We start from the raw sequence: 19,376 nt of genomic DNA on the forward strand, positions 1-19,376 counted from the left end.
CAGCTCACCAGCGCTCTCAAGGGCAGGCACCTGCTCTCTCATACGAGCGGGAAGCGTTCTGCAATGCCATCTGTTCCCTAGATACCACTCTAGTCTACAAAAAGAACAAAAACAAGGGAAAAAAAACAAGGCCTGGCCAATCACTCCCACAGTCTGGGGGATCATATGTCCACAGAACCAACTTGTGCGGTGCAAAAACCCCAACCCCACATATTTACACACCCCACACCCACCTATGTAAACCATGAACATCAAGGGCTGAAGGCAAAAAGGCAAAGAACAGAAGCTGGAGGCCTCAAGAAAGCACTCCTCACCACAGAGCCCTGCTTTAGGGACAGGGCTGCAGCAGAGGCAGACACAGGAAAGGGCTTTGGCTCAGGAAGGAGGAACCCTTTTGAGTGCAGCTTAGAACGGCCATCAGGAAGCAGGGGGCCCTCTGCTGGCTGCCTGGCAAAGCTCTGGTGAGAGCTCACCTGGACCTTGGCTGACACACAGCACCCCAGTGCCACCTGCTCCTTGGTCCAAGCCCTCCCCAATCGACTGCTTGTTAGCACAACACAGCATCTTCCCAGAAACCAAAAAGGGAAACAGAAACCACTGAAGCCAGCTGGTCACGCAGGCACACTCTGAGAAACAAGGCCAGTTCCAAAGAAAGGGGAACGTCACCCAACAGTGACTCTGGGATGTTGAAGGACAAAACAAGGTCCAGAGAGCTGGGGTACGCACAGTGTCACCCCTCCTGAAGGAGGGGGACCCTGCTACACAGCACAGGTTGGCCTGGAACTTGCTATGTAGCCCACACTGGCCTCAAACTTCCTGTTCTCCAGCCCCTGCCCCCCCAACCCCCACACACCCCGGCACTGAGGGGTCTGTAAGAGCGGAGAGCACTGTGGCACTAAGAGCAGTCCCTGCTTAGCTGTTAGGTCTCTGAGGAAGACCCTGCAGGAGGGGGAGGGGAGGGGAGGGGATGGGCTGTAGTGACAGGTTCTTTGCTCTGCCCTGTGTCCACTCCCTTCTGAAACGACAGGGATTTGGGAGATGATGTTCTTCAACTGTGTGGTAACTCAGTTATGTTTGCCCCCCAAGGTCATCTAACATATGAAGCCCTGACTTTCAAGTGGAGCCAGCTATAAAATTAAACTTTAAAAAGGCATTTTACATGGCTTATTTACAATTACACTTCTTCAAGAAGTGACTGTTAATGTGTCTACCATCCCAGGTCCCTCCCCTCCACCCTTAGTCCCCACCAAAGCAGGTAATTTTCTTAAAAAAAAAAAAAAGAAAAGAAAAGAAAGGAAAGAAAAAAGAAAGAAAGGAAGGAAGGAAGGAAGAAAGGAAGGAAGAAAGGAAGGAAAGAAAGAAAAGAAAGAAAGACCCAAAACTAAAGAAAATGAAAACAAAGAAGTCACTGGAGATGCGGAGAATGAACGGTGTGGTGGTCCTCCTACTTCAAGCCAGGGGTGGCTGGCCATGGTGGCCTCTGGGCTCGGCCATCCATCTATGCGAGGGGCACCTAGCCTGGCCCTGGGGTGGGGACAGAAGAGAGCAGCAGGGCAGACGTCTGTCTTGTAGAATGAAGCCAGTGCTGATGAGAGGTGTCCCCAAGCCTCCTGTCCCTGTTTGAGCCTACAGCGAAGGCCTTTGTGCGTGTACTCTGTGACAGTTTTCTGGAACCCTACAGTCCGGCACTCCACTCTCTTCCTGTCCTCGTCCTGTGTTGGCCCCCAGGATGGCACATCACAGCGCTTCTGAGGGGGTGGTGGGTAGGCGGACGCGGCTTCTCTCCACATTTCAGTACTCAGTCACCTGAGCCAGCTCGGGTGTCAAGTTGACAGTTATGTTTTTATACAAGGCGTCGTACGTGACGTTTGCAAAGTAGTTGAGGTTGTTGAGGCCGTCTAGCCCTTGCCGCTCCTTTGACTTCCTCAGCAAAGCGTACCTGGGAAGCCGAGGACAGAGAGGGACTCAGAGCCAGCTTCCCAGCATCACATCTAACACCCCGCAGGCCACAGGAAACGGAGGCTCAGGAGACAGGCCCCAGGTCAGAGTGGAGACGCCCCGAAAGATTAGAGGAGGGGACAAAAAGCAGCCAAGCTTAGAGCCCTGCCACTCCCTTGGAGACACCTTCATAGTGCAGGGGCTGGCAGAAGGTGATCCCAACTGTCTCAGGCTGCACAGAAGACCCAGGCATCTAAATCTCACCAATGGTCACCCAAAATGTCTACCTTGGTTAATCAGAACAGACACCCGTGACACCCGGCCACATCACAGGGGCAGATGGGCGATACAGCCAGATAAACGATACCAACCTTCCAAGAAACTGGACTTCTCCTCGATGGTGGTGAGGAATGGACTTGTATTTTCCCGTGTCCCCTTCTGGCCGGCTCACAGAATAGCCTGCATTTTGTACCCTGTCCAAAACCAAAGGGACATCAGTGAGATGCTGAAGACCCAGAGACTAGTAAACCCTAAGACACCTTACAGTCTCTCCAACAATGTCCAAGTACCTTCTCACTCCTCTAACTGATCTGATGTTTAACTAGCTAACATTTCCTGGTGTGTGTGTGTGTATGTGTGTGTGTGTGTATGCATGCACGTGCTTAGAGAGATGGTCAGATGACAATCTTGCATGTCATTCCTCAGGCACTATGAAACTTGTCTTTTTGGAAACAAGGTCCCCCATTGGCCTGGCGCTTACCACATAGGATAGGCTGTGGCTGGCTAGCCCAGGGGATCTGCCGGCTCCACTTTCCCACTGCTGGGGGTATAGACATGTGCTATTGAGACCAACGACTTTTTTTGAGACAAGGTCTCACTGTGTGGTTCTGACTAGCCTAAAACTCCCTATATAGACCTGCTTGACCTGGAACTCACAGAGATCCTCCTGCCTCTACCTCTCCAGGGCTGGGATGAAAGGCATATGCTTGTATGGTGGTCTGAATGAGAAATGTCCCCCATAGGCATTCTGGAAGAAGTCAGTCATTGGAAGCCAGCTTTGAGTTTAAACCCATTTTCAGTTTGTTCTCTCTGCTTCATGCTTGAGGTTGAGATGTATGCTCTCAGCAGCCTGCTCCAGCCATCATGCCTGCTGCTGCCTCCCTTCCATGATGTACACTCACCCTCTGGAACCATAAGCCCAAATAAACCCTTTCTTCTAGATGTTGCCTTGGTCATGGTGTTTTATCACAGCATTTTAATAGAGCCACCAGTCCTAGCTTTTAAAAAAACAAAAATCATGGTTTCAGAGATCAAATTTAGCACTTTCACAACTGAGCCATCTCCCCGCTGTGTGTGTGTGTGTGTGTGTGTGTGTGTGTGTGTGGTCAGCTAGTGCACGCTAGGAAAGTCCTCCATCCCTGAGCCACACCCCAGGAGCTGTCACAATGTGTTTCTTGACTATGTAGTCACACTAGGCATTGAATTAACTGGAGAGACGCCCGCGTATGTGAACAAAGGATGGCACACTCCCATCGAATGCCCACCAGCAGATTAACTAGCATTTCTGTCTGTGGCAAGACCATGGAACTGCTATTGAAAACGGTGGCTATGGGAAGACAGCTCAGTGGATGAGTGCCAACCTGCAAGCATGAGGACTTGAGCTGGGGTCTTCGAGAACCCACGTAAAAGCTGAGCACAGTGTTGTGTGTCTAGAACCCCAGCACTGGGCAGGGGAGAGGGATGGACAGCTGACCCTGGAGTTCAGTGCTAGCCAGCCTAGCTGAATCGATGAGCTCCAGCTTCAGTGACAGACCCTGTCAGAAAAAAACAAAGTGGAGAGCCACTGAGAACGAGCCCAACACCCACCTCAGGTCTCCACCTGCAGGAAGCTACAGACGGCAGGGACAGATCTGTGAACAGGCTACCAGGTGCTCCACCCCTCAGCTTGGGGAGGTTCCACTGACGTGGGGCATAGCGCACAGAGAGCCACAGGGAACATGTTATAACATGGCTCAAGCTGGGGGTGGGGGGTGGGGGGGTGCACGCCTTTAATCCCAGCACTTGGGAGACAGAGGCAGGTGGTCTCTGTGGGTTCGAGGCCAGCCTGATCTACAGAGTAAGTTCCAGGACAGCCAGGACTGTTACACAGAGAACCTTGTCTCGAAAACAAACAAACAAACAAACAATAAATAAATAAATAAAACACTATGGCTCAAGAACCCTAACACATCACATTCTGACCAAATTTATTTCTAAGACCTTCTCCTAAGTACCAGTGGGAATGAGGCGATCTGCTAAGTAACTACCGGTATGCATGGGAACACTGAAGGCTAGAAGTGCCAGCAGGAAGCTGGGTAAGTTTCAGACAGCATCCCACACACGACACCATGTGTTTCTAACACTGACATCACTCAGCCCCAAGCAGGGACACTTACCCTGGGACTGAGGCAAGTGCCACGTATGGTCTGATAAACCCACACAGGTCTGACGTGGTTCACTTCTCTGCTTTAAGACACTGAAATGTAACCATCTTGTTTTGGGCTGTGTAGACTGAGGCAACTTATTTTTATTCTCATATGAATTTTACAGTTAGCATACTTCTTCCTTCCCCTGGTCTATGAAGGAAGAGTCTTACTAGGTAGCTTAGGCTGGCTTTGAATTCCAAGAACTCTCTTCTCCACAGCTTCCCAAACTGAAATCATAGGTCTGAGAAGATACCACAAGAGCTACTATTTTCTTTCTTTCTAACATTTAAGTATTGAAAAAATTTTTTTAACTTTATGTATATGTATAAGCATCTTGTGCAAGCCTGGTGGTGTCCTTGGAGGTCAGAAGAGGGTATCAGATCCCTTGGAATTGGAGTTATAATAGACAATTGTGAGCTGTCATGTGGGTGCTGGGAATTGAACCCAGGTCCTCAGCAAGAGCACCAAGTATTCTAAAGCAGCAAGCCATCTCTCCAGCCCCAAATTAATCTTTACATTTTTAATTACGTGTGTATGTTTGTATGTACACATGAGTACAGGTGCTTACAGAGGGCACTGGATCTTCTGAAGCTAGAGTTACAGACAGCTGTGAGCTGCCCAATGTATGTGCTGGGAACCAAACTCAGATCCTCTGGAAGAGCAATAGGTGCTCTTAACTGCTGAGTTATCTCTCCAGCGCCCATACTTGTGATTTATAAAAAAATTGTTAAGCTGTCATGTAAGTTTATTTTTATATGTCAAAGGAGAAAATGAGAATAGTTGCCTTAGTAGGAAGTAGAAATTCTTTTCAGTTTAGTTAGAAGGTTTTTTTCTGTTGTTATTTAATGTTATAACTGTATAATTTTAAAAACAAACTCCAAATAGTCATGACTCCCAATATTCATCTCCATCATGAAAGAAAATAAGGCAGCTGCTCCCAGATTCAGTCGGAAAGGTTGGGTGGAGCTGCTGCTGTGCAATGTGGATGCTCACAAGGGACAAAAGCTGGGCACAAGTGTGCAAAAGTGGAGGAGTGGGGTGGCGGTGCACGGGAAACACCCTACCAGGCTCCCACTGACAGCTGCAAGGATACTGGGTGACACGTGTAGCTCCTGGTCTCTGAGACATGGTGATGGGGTTGGGGGGCAGGGTGGGGTGTGTACCTGTTCCACAGATCGTCATCTTCTCCACCCCAGCCCCAGAAGGCGTTAGGAAAGCCATTGATTTTCCGAAACTGTTCTACAGTCAAGCCGCTTACTCCACCAAAAAACTCTGCGTAGGGAAGCCTGAAGGAAAGACAGCAGCCGAGTTAGAAGATGGAGAGTTGAATTTCCTGATGAATTTGTCTCTGTTTTCCAGCACTGCACGGATGCAACCTAGAGGCTCACAGCCAGGCAAGGGAACTGAGCAGCCCTCCAGGCTCCTAACTAGTTCACACAACTACTGTGCAGTGAGTGACAGAGCACACAACTACGTAGTGTGCACTGACTGAGTTGTGCAACCATGGTCACAATCAGTGCTCAGTTACTCCTCCACCACCACCGGCCGTCACCACTCCAACATTTCACCCCCACCCAGTCCCACTACTGACCCACTTTCTAGCCCCAGGGCCCCGCCTACTTATGGTGACACTTGGCCCCATGCCAGCTCACTGCTGAACTCCTGTACACAGTCCTACACGCTGTAAGCCACCACCAGCTGACACAGCTGGTCACAGCAGCTGCACCTCACTTCTGCAACTGGCCTTTCGGGAGGAAGAGACACTCACAGGTACATGTATTTGTCCAGTTTGGTCGCAAAGTGCCTGGGCATCTGTCCACAGCCATAGTAGTTGCGGTCGCTCTCGGGTATATGATCCACATCATGAAAGATCAGGCAGTCCCAGTCCAAGTCCTTCATGGCTTCTTGAAAGCCGACATTGAAGAGCATGGCTCGGTTAAAGGGCTGGGTGCCAACCTGAAAGAACAAAGGGTCTTGAAACAAAGACTTTACTGCCATCTCTGTACACCAAAAGGGATCCTAGGAGCCAAAGGGACAGACCACTGGGCCCACAGGGTCTGCAGCACTGCTCAGCGCACAGTCACCCAGGGAGACCACTGCATTCTGTCTTGTTTCTTCAGAGAGCACCTCACCGACACATGCCGCAGCTGAAGACAGAGGCCCACAGCCACAGGACTTGCAGGGAACAGGCCGGACTCTACCAAGTCTCAAGTCTGTGCTACACACACATCTATTTCACACATCTAGTCCAAGAGTGTGCTCATCTCAGCTTGTTTATTCTAAAGGTCCCACTACAACAGTCACTGAGCTCTCTAGAGACTAATGTTTGAGGATTACAAATTCTGTGGCAGGTAGAAACCAGTTCACACTAGTTATGGTCTACTTGAACTACATGTGAACCTTCACTGACCCCGGCCAGTACCAAACATACACTCAGGACAGGCGCAAGGAAAGTGCTGATTGGTTTTGAAATTTGTCAATTTGACACAAACCTAGACATATCTAAGAAGAAAGACTTTTTTGATTTTGTTTTTCAAGACAGGGTAGGATTTCTCTGTAACAGCCCAGGCTATCCTGGAACTCGCTCTGTAGACCAGACTGGCCTCTAACTCAGAGATCCACCTGTCTCTGCCTCCCCAGTGCTGGGATTAAAGGCGTGCGCCACCACGGCAGGAGGAAAAGAGACTCTTAATTGAGAAAACACCTCCGTAAGAATGGCCTGTAGACAAGTCTATGGAGCATTTTCTTAATTAATGATTTATGTGGGAGGGCCAAGCTCATGGGGACAGTGCCATCCTGGGCTCTTTACACTGAAGACAACTGTCACTTACAGCGTTCCAGACTGTGGGCTGAGAAGGGAACTAAAGGTCACTCACTTGCTCGACCACATAGAAGGCGAACTGCAGGCGCTGGCGCTGAAGCATGGGCAGCAGGTGTCGCAGGAGGACCGGGAGGTGCTCATGGCGGTTCCTGAAGGGGATGAGGATGGCCACCTGCAGGGACCACAGGACAGGAATCCACCAGTGAGCTGCTGGCCCTAGCTGCCCAGTTCGGGTACCCCGGATGAGCAACCTTTTGAGTGCCGAGGCCCCCTGACATCCTCTAATGCTGACCTGTGTGAGCAAGGACACCATGGAAGCAAAGGGACCCTGTCTAGACTGCAGCTCTAGGAGACACACATACCCAAGGTGAGTCTGCACAAAGGTCCTTCTAGAGGTGTGCAAACACAAAGGGAGCTAAGCACCTCAATGCTGCACACAGCTCATTCCACACTGGACATCTGTGGACACCTGCTACTGTGCACTAAGCTTATCCTGGGGCTCATGTTGTGGCCCACCTCTCCAGGGCCAGCAGCACCCAAGCACTGTATTTGACACTTGGTCAAAGAACGGCCTTAAGTTTCTGTCTCCTCTCCTGACTAAAGTCCTCCTACAAAGGCCGGAAGGTCCAGCTGGATCTTTATACTGCAGTCTATTTATCTATCTTCCAGGAACTTGGGAGACCAGACAGGAAGCACGGCTCTGCAGAGACACAGTCCACAAATATGTCAGCTGATCTACCGATCCTTTCTCCTGCAAATAATCCTGCCTGGGAACAAAAGGGTTCGATGTCGCCACACACCAACAAGGTGCTGCCAATCTCTATGGCTACAGGAGAGTCCTTGGGGAAACCCATTTCTCGAAAATGAGAGGCAGAGTGCAAGTTCCTAGATGTCACAGCTCTGGAATCCCAGCAATCCCAGATGTGTTTCTAACACCTGGGGTCTGACTCATAGCCCACCTTCCATCGAGGCACACAGTCCGAAGGCTTCCAGTGGCCTCCGAGCTTGATGGCTGGGTCTCTGGAGAAGAGCTCGTGAATATCGTCCATTCTGACTTCACTCATGTTTATGTCTATTGGGCCCTCTGGACAGAGAGGGAGGAAAAACAATGAAGACTTTCCCAGGCTGAGCCCTGGCCCTATTCTTTCCATCTCTGCCCTTTAGTGTGCCACTGCCATCTGACAAAGAAGTGTACCAAAGGGACAAGACCTTAGAGGCCGGCTCCTGCCAAAGCGGGCAAAGAAAAGAAGACCTTGAAACTGAGGCGAGGCAGCTCTTTTTCAAGACCCCTCCCTGCTACAGGGAGCTCCTGTTTCTCAATAAACTGCTTGCCCTTCAAAAAAGCCTCTGAGGGGCAGCTGGATTCATTGGAGGAGGGGCAGGAGAGTGGTGCACTTTGGCCTGGCATCATTCAGAAGCAAGGCCAGCTGCCTGTCTCACCCCAGCCACCAGTGAGTAGGGGCTCTGACTAGTAGTGCCCAAACACAGAGCACTCATCTTTGACAAAACCCCCAAACTGAAACCATGACATGAAACCATAAGTGCTAGGGAAGCCAGGCATGGGCACGCCTTTGATTCCAGCCCTCAGGAGGCAGAGGCAGGAGGATCTATCTCTGTGAGTTTCAGGGCAGCCTAGTCTACAGATCGAGTCCCAGGACAGCTAGAGTACTAGTGTTGGGATTAAAGGCATGGCCACCATGCATGGCTTGAATTTTCTTTAAACCAGCATTTTGTTAAGAAAATAACTTTTGCTGGGTCGTGGTGGTGCACGCCTTTAATCCCAGCACTCAGGAGGCAGAGGCAGGCGGATCTCTGTGAGTTTGAAACCAGCCTAGTCTACAAAGGGAGTTCCAGGACACTATCTCAAAAAACAAAAATAAAAACAACAAAAAGAAAATAACCTCTAGCAACTAGCCAGAATGGGATGGGAAAGAAATGTGGAGTGAAGTGGGGGTACAAATAAGAACCAAGTATGACACAGAAGAAGGAAGGTGGGTAGAGAGGTCTATTATGTCAAACCAGTTAGAACCAGTGGGCAATTTATACTAAAATGAGAAAGCCATGGCCAGATCTTCCTGCAGGACACCTTAAGAAGGTCATCACAAAGAGCAGAACACAGCACCATTGAGAATGTGGGTCACCAGCAGCAGGTTTGGCTGAAGAGGAGCTGGGGCACAAAGAATTCCTCCAGCCCCAACTCCCAGGGCAGGGAGCCCTTTCACTATTCAAAGAGGCCGGGAAGCCAGCTGGTCACACTCTCCCTTCCACGTTAACCAAAGACTGCCCTGAAGCAACGAGGCAAGCTGATCTACTCACTCATGGAAGGGAGCCTCTCTGGGCAAGGGTGATTGGCGAAGTAGGTGAAATCTTCAGGAAGAAATGTCGTGGTTGGGGGGAAGGCTTCACTGTGGTTCAAGTCCAGAGGATAATCTAGGAAGGGAAGATAAGACAGCTCAGCCAGGCACTAGCATGCTGATTCCTTCAGCTCCTCACAAGTGTTTATAGCTTAGTGGGAGCAGGTGGTTCAGTGCTGGAGCTAAAACTATAAGGCCACCACAGGAAGAAAAGAGGGTCTGCTGCAACGGCTCCCTTCATCTGCACTGGCACCGTGGACTTCTGGTACTCAGTTTACAGGCAGTGGGAATCAGAACCAAGTCTAAACAGCACAGACACACCCCCCCCACACACACCCCTCTTATTTTACCAGCACTTCTGACCTCTGACCTCTGACCTGGGCATCTGCACTTGTTCACAGCCAAGCAGCACATCCCAGTACCCCATTTCTGGTTACCTCTTCTACGAAGTCCCTTAGATGAGGAAGGCCAGAACACTTCCTTTCCACTGCCTCCATGCCTTACCCTTCCGGTCCTATAGTCTCCCAATTACTTGCCATAACTGGACTTAGGGCAATGTTTGGTGCTGATATGGAGACGCCATAAACATCGGTCATAGCTGAGGAGTGTGGAAGGTGATGCTGTTTTTTGGAGCCGTCCTCATCTTCTGGGCCTCAATTTTATATGGAATTGTTCCTGGTTCAGCACTGTGCCCTCCCTTTGCGCTGCCTCTCAGAGAAGGGCAGGCACCTTCTTACTGTGACAGCGCCACCCCCCAGACCCTTCACCAGAGCCACTAGATGACCTTCACCCTGTATGCAGGCCTGAACCTCACTTTTGAAAGTTCTAATTTCCTCGTCTCACTCACTATCCAGCAGGTTCTCCAATGGCTTCCTTAAAGGGGGGGGGGGGGGGGAGAGATGGCTCAGTGGTTAGAGCACTGGCTGCTCTTGCAGAGGACTCAAATTCAGTCTCCAGACCCACAGCTCATAACAATCTGTAACTCCAGTCTCATAGACCCAATGTCCTCTTCTAGCCTCTGTGGACACCAGGTACATATGTGGCACACAGACACACACACAAGCAAAACACTCAAACATACAAAATAAACATTAAAAATACTTTAAAAAAGATGTGGTGGAGCTGGGCAGTGGTGGCGCACACCTTTAACACCAGCACTTGGGAGGCAGAGGCAGGAGGATCTCTGTGAGTTCAAGGCTAGCAAGTTCCAGGACAGCCAGGGCTACACAGAGAAACCCTGTCTGGAAAAACAACAGCAACAGAGGCAAGTATATGATTTTGAAACCTAGTGTATCTGATGGTTTGTTTCTCTCACTTCGTTCACAGTGGCTGAGCTACAGCAGTGTAGGCAACTTCCCATTTATAGCTCTCCACTGCCTTCTAGACTGTGGTGCTGAGGTGGCTGGTGCCATTCACACACCTAGGCTTTGTGGGTGGCCAGTAACTTCTTTTTGGAAGTAGAAGAGCTTGCTCTTTGTTCAGGAATTGCAAATGGCTTTGCCTTGCTGGGAATCTACTTCCAACCCTGTGTTGGCTGTTCAGTGGGCCTTTCAAGCCTGTAAACTCACTATTCTCTGGTCCTGGACACTCAGGGTGAGGTGTCACCTGGTGACAAGTCCTCTCTTCTCCCTCCGCTGTCTGCTCCCCCTTGTTTCCGTATCTATTTCAGTAGTAGTGTTGCTAAGCACTGCAGTGGGAAGTCAGGCAGCTGTTAGGGTGTGGACAGCAAGTCCCACGGCAGGTACCCTGGCTGAGCACTGTGGTTCAGAGCCCCACTGTCCTTACCTTCAGGTGACTCCCCAGAGAAACCTGTCCTAGTCCTCTGCCGTCACAGTAGCCCTGAATTAAGCACCCTGGCACAGAGGACAGAAGTACACACACCCCACCAAGGGAACTGCTTTATATGTGTGAGGTTCTCAGGGCTCTAGTTCCTTGTCAGGCTGGGGACAAGGCTCTGGGCATCAGGCTGCAGAGCCGCTTTTGGCCTTCCTGTGTAGTGGGTAGCTGTTCTATGACCTTGAAGCACCACCGCTAGAGATGCAGCAGGTAACTAACTGCTCCACCTGCCTATGACCTTGAAGTACATGTCCCTGGGGTGTGGCCTCACGAACCCTTAAGACCTGGGATGCACGTAGGCAGTAATCTCTCTCTCTGTTTTGGATGCTGAGACGGACCAGGCGGAAGAACAGCGTGGACCATAGCTCAGCTTTCCAGGACCCTACAGTAAATCTCTCTCACTGTAGTGAGTTTTTATCCCCTAATAAATTCCTTCCTCTTTAAGCAGACTCCGTGGATTTCTCGCTGTATTCCTGAATCTTGGTCCCCCCACTTTACTCCTTTTTGATTTTTTGAGACAAGAGTCTCAAGTATACCAGGCTGGTCCTCAAACTTACTATGTGACCAAGGATGACTTTGAACTCCTGATCCCCAGCTCACCTTTATTCTGATTCCCAAAGGTTTGGGACATTGATCATTACAGCTCTGAGGAAGTCTGGGGACACTGGGCGGTAAGGATCCCCTGTTGTAGCATTATCAGTTACTGGTTGGCTTCCATGGTCTGTGAAGTCCTTGTCCTTTATCTTTGCTTCCCAACTGAATTTCCCCCCACTGTGGTCTTCTTATTGTTAAGGTTTTGTACCATTAAATACACACCATACACACACACCACCACTACATACACACACATACCACATAAACATGCATGAACATACCATTACATAACACACACACACACACACACACACACACACACACACACACTTTCCCACCATTTGAGTGGGATCTAAGAGTGTGTAAGCAGATGCCAGATGCCTCTTTTCCCGGGTGCTGTTACCACCACACAGGACAAAGGTCGTGACATCATTCCCCCATAAGGTTCAACAGAAGCACCATGCAGAGAACCCCCTCCAGGAAAGGGCCAGCAGGGCTGTGGTGGCTGCCCCACAGTTCTGCACCGACTGTCTCTTCTCCCAGCCCTTTAGAGTCACACAGTGTGACAACACTAAAGCTGGCTCTCACCCACTCCTGGGGCTGGAGCTGCAGACTTTTCAACTCAGGCTGGTTTTTGTTGTTGCTGTTTTTTTCTTAAAGAACACCGAGAGGGCGTCCAAGAGCCAAATGGCCACCACATCCAGGCTTTTATCCAGGGACGGCTTGAAGAGTGCTGGTCCTGTCTTGGGAGGAGCGGGTAGGAAACAGAATGCTGTCCTTTGTTTGGAGAGTTTTTAAATGGCATGATTATACTTTTTAAAAAGCTTTTTAAATTTTAGATTTATTTTACGTGTATAAGTGCTTTGCCTGCATGTGTGTCTGTGCACTACTTATGTGCCTGGTGTCTGCAGAAGTCGGTTGTAAACTGGAGTTACAGGGGGTGGTGAACTGCCATGTGGGTGCTATGAACTGAATCCTGGTTCTACAAGAGCAGCCAGTGGTTTTATCCACTGGGCCAGCTCTCAGGCATATCCAGCCAGAGATTCTATCTTTGCAAACTAATCTTCACACTCAACAGGAGAGAAGCATTTCTCCTCTGGAGCTGGGAATGGACTCAGGGCTTTGCACACATGAGACAAGCATTCTCCATTCACTCAGCCACAGATTAGCCCTGATTTTATTTATTTGTTTATTTATTTATTTTGACAAGGCCTCATTGTATAGCCTATGCTTCTAAGTGTTAGAATTTCAGGTTAGTACTTCAGTAACAGGTATTATTTTAGATGATTCTGAGAGCTATATTATTTCTCTTTAAGAAAAAAAATGAGGGGCTAGAGAGAGATAGCTCAGTGGTTAAGTTAAGACCACTTCCAGGGGGCTCAGGTTCAATTCCCAGCACCCACATGGCAGCTCACAGCTGTCTGTAACTCCAGTTCCAGGAGATCTGACACCGTCACACCAATGCACATAAAATAAAGTTAAATACATTTAAAAAAGAAAAGAAAAAAGGGAAAAAAATGAAGCAGGAGAGATGGCTCAGCAGTTAAGAATGCTTGATACTCTTGCAGAAGACCCAAGTTCAGTTCCCAGCACCCCTACTGGCTGGCTCACACCCACTTGTAACTTCAGCTTAAAGGGATCCAACACTCTCTTCTGGCCTTTGTGGGCACTTACACACATGTACTTAAGTGTGCTCTCTCTCTCTCTCTCTCTCTCTCTCTCTGTCACACACACACACACACACACACACACACACACACACACTTAAATAAATCTTGAAAAAAGGTAAGAAATTGAGATCAGTGAGATTGTTTAGTGGGTAAATGCAGTTGCCACCAAGCCTGATGATCTGAGTTCAACTCCTGGGACCCACTTGGTGGAAGGAGAGAACCAACTTCCATACTCACTCCATGGTATATTCACGCTCCAACACAAATAAATTAAAAAAGAAATTAGGCGGGGTGTAATGATGTACACCTTTAATCCCAGCACTTGAGAAGCAGAGGCAGGTGGATCTCTGAATTTGAGGCCAACTATGGCTACATAGGGAGACATTGTCTCAAAAGCACAACAAAAAGCCATGTTCTGAACACCAAGCTTGAGTTCAGAATGAGACTGCAGCCTTCTTGTTGCCTTAACACCCCCCCCCCCCCCCCCCCCCCCGAGCAGGAGGGACGACTCCCGACCAGCCCTTCTCTCAACACTGTCTTTTGGAGATAATTACTCGGCCTCCCTGCCTCTCCTGGGAGCAGAAATCCCATAGGGCCCTCTTCACTAGAGCTTACCTGAATCATTCAGGCTGCTGTTCCTCTTGGCATAGGCGCTGCGGACTACCTGCTCATACACCTGGGCACCAATGGTCCTCACATTGTCCCGAAGCAGGATGCTTTGAGCCTGCACCATGAAGAAGTAGGTATTCACTGTGGAAAAGAGGGCGGAGGAGAGCTGAGTAAGAAGCAGGGGTCAAAGTATCCATCACACAACTTGGGGCGCTTTCGATCCTTTAAAACCTCCTTCAGCTCTAAAGGCTTCCACAGTCTTACCTCTATTTTCCACCCTGGACTCAGGACACTCATAGTTCTTGGGTATGTGCTCAGGGGTATGTGCCAGGAGTGCTCAGGGGAATTTCAGCCAATCCCAACTCGGTGTAGAAAAGCATACCCTTCAGTTACAACCCACCTGGTGTGCAAGCCTTCACAGTGTCCTCTAGCACAGTGACAACCAGAAAGACCTTCACAGACCAATGGTAACACTTGGCGAAGATCTCTGCTCTTAGCACATCCACTTTACACTTGATGTCACTAAGAATGAAGCTACAGGCCACTCTGCTCCCCAGGCACTGAACGCTCTGTGACCCAACACCTTCGCATAACGATGGACTAAGCTGCCCGCCCAGCCTGCCAACACCCAAGGCAGTAAGGCAAGCACAGCTGAGTGCTCTTCAGGTAATGTGAGTAAACTAAAATGTACCGGTGAGCAAGCGAGTAGTGGGTGGGCTAGCCACTGTCGCCTGAAACTGGTGTAGCTGCTCCAGAGGGAGTCACACCCCACAAGTCATAATACCCTCCTTCCTGGCCAGTCTCTCCATGCCTCACTCCCCTTCACAGGGAAAGGACTGCCTTACAAGGGTGGCTTAGTTACAAGAGGTGGAATCTTTAATGTATGGCTGGCTTCCAACATGGCCTCAGGCTGCAATTCTGGCTCAACAAGCTGTATCTTGGTGACATGCACTGTTATTATCACTGGGTCCCATACATAATGAGCAGTAACAACTGCAGGGATATGCCAATTCACTCCACTCCAGCCTTGGAGTCTGATGCTACACTGGAGTGGGGACAAAGCGGCTGGACAGCTCAGTGTGGAGCATGGAGACCCGTCCATATTGAGAACACCTTCAGAATGGAGTCCACGGTAGCCCACAGAGCTCTGTGCTGAAGACACATGCACTCACCCCACCCTCCAAGAACAGAACAGACGTAGGGCTCGTTCTCCAGGAGAACTTCAGAAACTTTTTTTTTTTTTTTTAAAGTTTTAGTTTTTCAAGACTCGGTCTCTCTGTGTAGCCCTGATTGTCCTGGACTTGCTCTGTGGACTGGCCTCCTGGGCTGGCCTCGAATTTACAGAGATCCACCTGCCTCTGCCTCTCAAGTGCTAGGATTAAAGGTGAGCGGCACCAGCATCGGCTTGAACTTCAGAATCTTTAGATGCAGCCTCTGAGAAGTTTGTGCACAAGACATTTTCTATTTCCAACCTGCAGTGCAGTGCAGGGTCACAGCGGAGGGCAGCCCACAGTTCATCTATTAAAAATGAGACGTTCCCATAACCTGGTCTTCCTTCATTTCCACAGCTGTCAGAAATCACCTTAAAAACAAGCTGCTCTTTCAGTGGGCTAGTGGTGTATGGTACATGTGTGTGAAGGCTAGAGGGCAACCTTGGGTGTTATCCTCAGGAATGCCACCCGCCTCCTTTGAAACAGGCCTTCTTTGTGGCCTGAAAAGCTTACCAACTAAGCAAGATTGGCTGGCCAGTGAGTACCAGGGACTTCAAGTCTCCACTGCCCTGATGCTGGGATCACAGCACAAGGCACAGGCCTGGCATTTTCACACGGGTACCTTCCATGTGGGTGCTATGGATGGAACTCAGGCCCTTTGGAAACACTTTACCAACTGAGCCATTTGTCCCCAGACAAATGTTTATGGAAGCATTCAGAGTACTAGGGTACTACAGACAAATACACCCCCCCCCCCGCCCCCCTGCCAGTTTCCTGCATCTGCCCCCAGGCACTGGAACTAGGACAGCCAGGGTTGAGCCTGTAATTGTAACAAATTCACAGGTGACACCAGTGCTGCTAGCCCAAGGGTACACCTGGAGACAGCTACGAAGAACTGCAGCCGTACATTTACAGTGCGTGCATTCATTCTTTATCTCTCTTAACTCCCCTAAAGAACTGAAAAGGAGAGAAATCCATCAACGCTGCGGTGACCTCTGAGCACCTGCAACAGTCATCGGTGAGGCAAGATGAAAAGTAATCTGTGGAGCCCAGAGATCAGCATCATGTGTTCATCTACCATGTCTCTCCACCTTATTTTTTTTTTTTTAAAGATTTATTTATTTGTTATGTGTTCCATGTTCTGCCTGCATGTATTCCTGCAGGTCAGAAGAGGGCGCCAGATCTCATTACGGATGGTTGTGAGCCACCATGTGGTTGCTGGGAATTGAACTCAGGACCTCTGGAAGAACAGCCAGTGCTCTTAACTGCTGAGCCATCTCTCCAGCCCCCTCCACCTTATTTTTAAAGACAGGGTCTCTCACTGAACCTGGTGCTCATCAATTGTGGAGGCTGTCCAGCCTGTGAGCTCTGGGGAATTGATTGATCCCTGTCTCTGCTTGCTCAGTGCTGGGATTGCAGGTGCACACCGACCACACCCAGTCTTTTGTTTTGTTTCTTCAAGATAGGGTTTCTCTGTGTAGTCCTGGCTGTCCTCGAACTCACAGATCCACCTACTTCTGCCTCCCCCTGGGATTAGGGTGTGTGCCGCCACAGCCATCATCACACCCAGCCTTGATGTGGGTGCTGAACTCAAGGTTCTCATGCTTACACACAGAGTACTTCACCCAGGGAGACATCTCCCCAGCCCTGCTTTGGTTCTTTTGAGACAGGGTCTCCCTATAAAATCCAGGCTGACCATAAACTGGCTGTGTAGTTCAGGCTGGCCTTGAACTCACAACCCTCCTGTCCTCAGCCCAAGTGCTGGGATTATAGGTATGTGCCACCTTCCCCGCTACAACTATTTATTTTTCTCTTACAACTAGGTTTTTAGCATCCTGCTCCATTGTGCTGTCACAAAGGAGCCATGTGCTTAAATACAACGGTTACTAGGATGGAGCTAGACTAGACCGTCGGTGTTCTCTTGCACAAAACTGTCAGATGGATATTGCTAGACTTAGCCACACACATCTCCTGCTTTGCTGGGGCTGCTACTGCTACACAGATTTTGACATACAATCCCAAGAAACCTTCAAACCTGGGTCAACAGAGTTCTGGAGGGAGCTTTCCCTTTCTATCCCAGTTGTTTCTGACAACCTGATAAAAACACTCTGACAAAAAACAACCCAAGGCAGAAGGATTTTGCTCGGCTTACAATTACAGCTTGTAGTCCATCACTTGGAGGAAGTCCAAGTGTGAAGCATCTAGAACAGAGACGTAACAGTGTACAGGCTTGTTAATACTCAGCTTGCTTTTGACTCTTTTTTTTTTTTTTTTAAGATTTATTTATTTATTATGTATACAGTGTTCTGTCTGCATATACACCTGCAGGCCAGAAGAGGGCACCAGATCTCATTACGGATGGTTGAGAGCCACCATGTAGTTGCTGAGAATTGAACTCAGTACCTCTGGAAGAACAGCCAGTGCTCTTGCTTTTGACTCTTCTGCATGCAGTTCAGGGTCCACTTTTAAGCTTGGCTTTGGGGTCAAGATGACTCACTGGATGAAGAATCTTGACCACCTGAGTCTGATGCCTGGATTCAGGTGGTAGATGTGACTCTTGAAAACTGTCACACCCCATAAGTAAATAATTTTTTTTTTTTAAACAGGGTTTCTCTGTGTAGCCCTAGCTGTCCTAGAACTCTCTCTGTAGACCAGGCTGTCCTCGAACTCAGAGATCCACTTGCCTCTGCCTCCCAAGTGCTGGGATTACAGGCATGCACCACCACCACCACCCAGCAGTAGATAAGTTCTAATAAAAATTTAAACTGATTTGCAATCTGTTTTATTAATAGTTTGTGAATACTGTCTCCTGAATAAGTCTTATTATTTTACTAAGAAAGTCACACAAGGGGCTGGAGAGATGGTTCAGCAGTTAAGAGCACTAGCTGCTCTTCTAAAGGTCCTGAGTTCAATTTCCAGGAACTACATTGCGGCTCACAACCATCTATAATGTGATCCAATGCTCTCTTCTAACATAAAGGAGTACGTGCAGATAGAGCACTCATAGACATATAACAAATTTTTAAAATCTTAATTAAAAAAAAAAAAAGCAAAGAAATTCACACAGACATACACCACTAAAGCCTTTCTGTTTAACCACAGGAACATGCTCAACCCTGAGAAACTTAAAAGACCAAGAAGGCAAATGTTGAAAAACAAAGGGAATCAGTATCATCCAACAAACATCGTCCAGAAACAATGATTTCCAAGAACACAGGCAATCAATCAATCTGTAAGACATTGCCATCTGCAAAGATATTCTCCTTTGGACTGGGTCCAAACTGTCCCCCAGTGATGTTCAACACTCTTTCTTATTTCACTTTCCCCCACACCCCCACTTCCATGTGCGTCCCTCCTACAGTGTCTCAGCTTCCACCCGGGTGTGCTACAGACAGACAGCTGTTCACAGGGATAGCACTGGTACAGAGAGGCCCAGGTGCAGCTGCTCATCTGCTCCCCCAAAACTGCCAACTTGAGGCCCCTTCAGAGGGCTTCACAACAGATAGCTCAAGGCCCCTGCTACTCTCCAAACCAGCACCTGGCCCTGACAGGTCACCAACAATATCAACAGGTTCTCTGCAGAACTGGTCATGGGAAATTCTATTTGAGGGTATTTCTGGTAATAAAACTACTATCACTTGGGTAGAGTCACTGGATATCTGCTGAATGTTGGTAAATAGCAATCACAGCGTGTTATTAACTCTTACTAAGCTTGCTGGAGGCAAAATACCCTTAATCTTATGTTGTGGATATCGTTCTGCATAAAAAAAAACACTGATTGGCCAGTGGCCAGGCAGTAAGTATAGGCAGGACAAGGAGAGAAAAGTCTGGGAAGTAGAAGGCTGGGTAGGGGAGACACTGCCAGTCGCCGCCATGAC

General features: G+C 49.0%; 1 protein-coding gene across 1 annotated transcript in view; it reads right to left on the bottom strand.

Annotated features, from left to right (window-relative positions):
- Positions 1–1,415: 1,415 nt before the first annotated feature.
- The window catches only part of B4galt5 (beta-1,4-galactosyltransferase 5), a 57,444-nt gene continuing 39,483 nt past the window's right edge, over positions 1,416–19,376 (bottom strand). The window contains exons 2-9 of the mRNA XM_059261941.1: positions 14,294–14,428; positions 9,541–9,654; positions 8,184–8,308; positions 7,280–7,396; positions 6,172–6,359; positions 5,567–5,689; positions 2,310–2,411; positions 1,416–1,939 (exon numbers count right to left, since the gene is read on the bottom strand). Of these exons, the coding sequence (XP_059117924.1) occupies positions 1,792–1,939; positions 2,310–2,411; positions 5,567–5,689; positions 6,172–6,359; positions 7,280–7,396; positions 8,184–8,308; positions 9,541–9,654; positions 14,294–14,428 (1,052 nt within the window). The 3' untranslated portion in view covers positions 1,416–1,791. The remainder of the gene's footprint in view (positions 1,940–2,309; positions 2,412–5,566; positions 5,690–6,171; positions 6,360–7,279; positions 7,397–8,183; positions 8,309–9,540; positions 9,655–14,293; positions 14,429–19,376) is intronic.

The sequence above is a fragment of the Peromyscus eremicus genome, chromosome 4 (assembly GCF_949786415.1).
Source record: "Peromyscus eremicus chromosome 4, PerEre_H2_v1, whole genome shotgun sequence".
NCBI lineage: Eukaryota > Metazoa > Chordata > Mammalia > Rodentia > Cricetidae > Peromyscus > Peromyscus eremicus.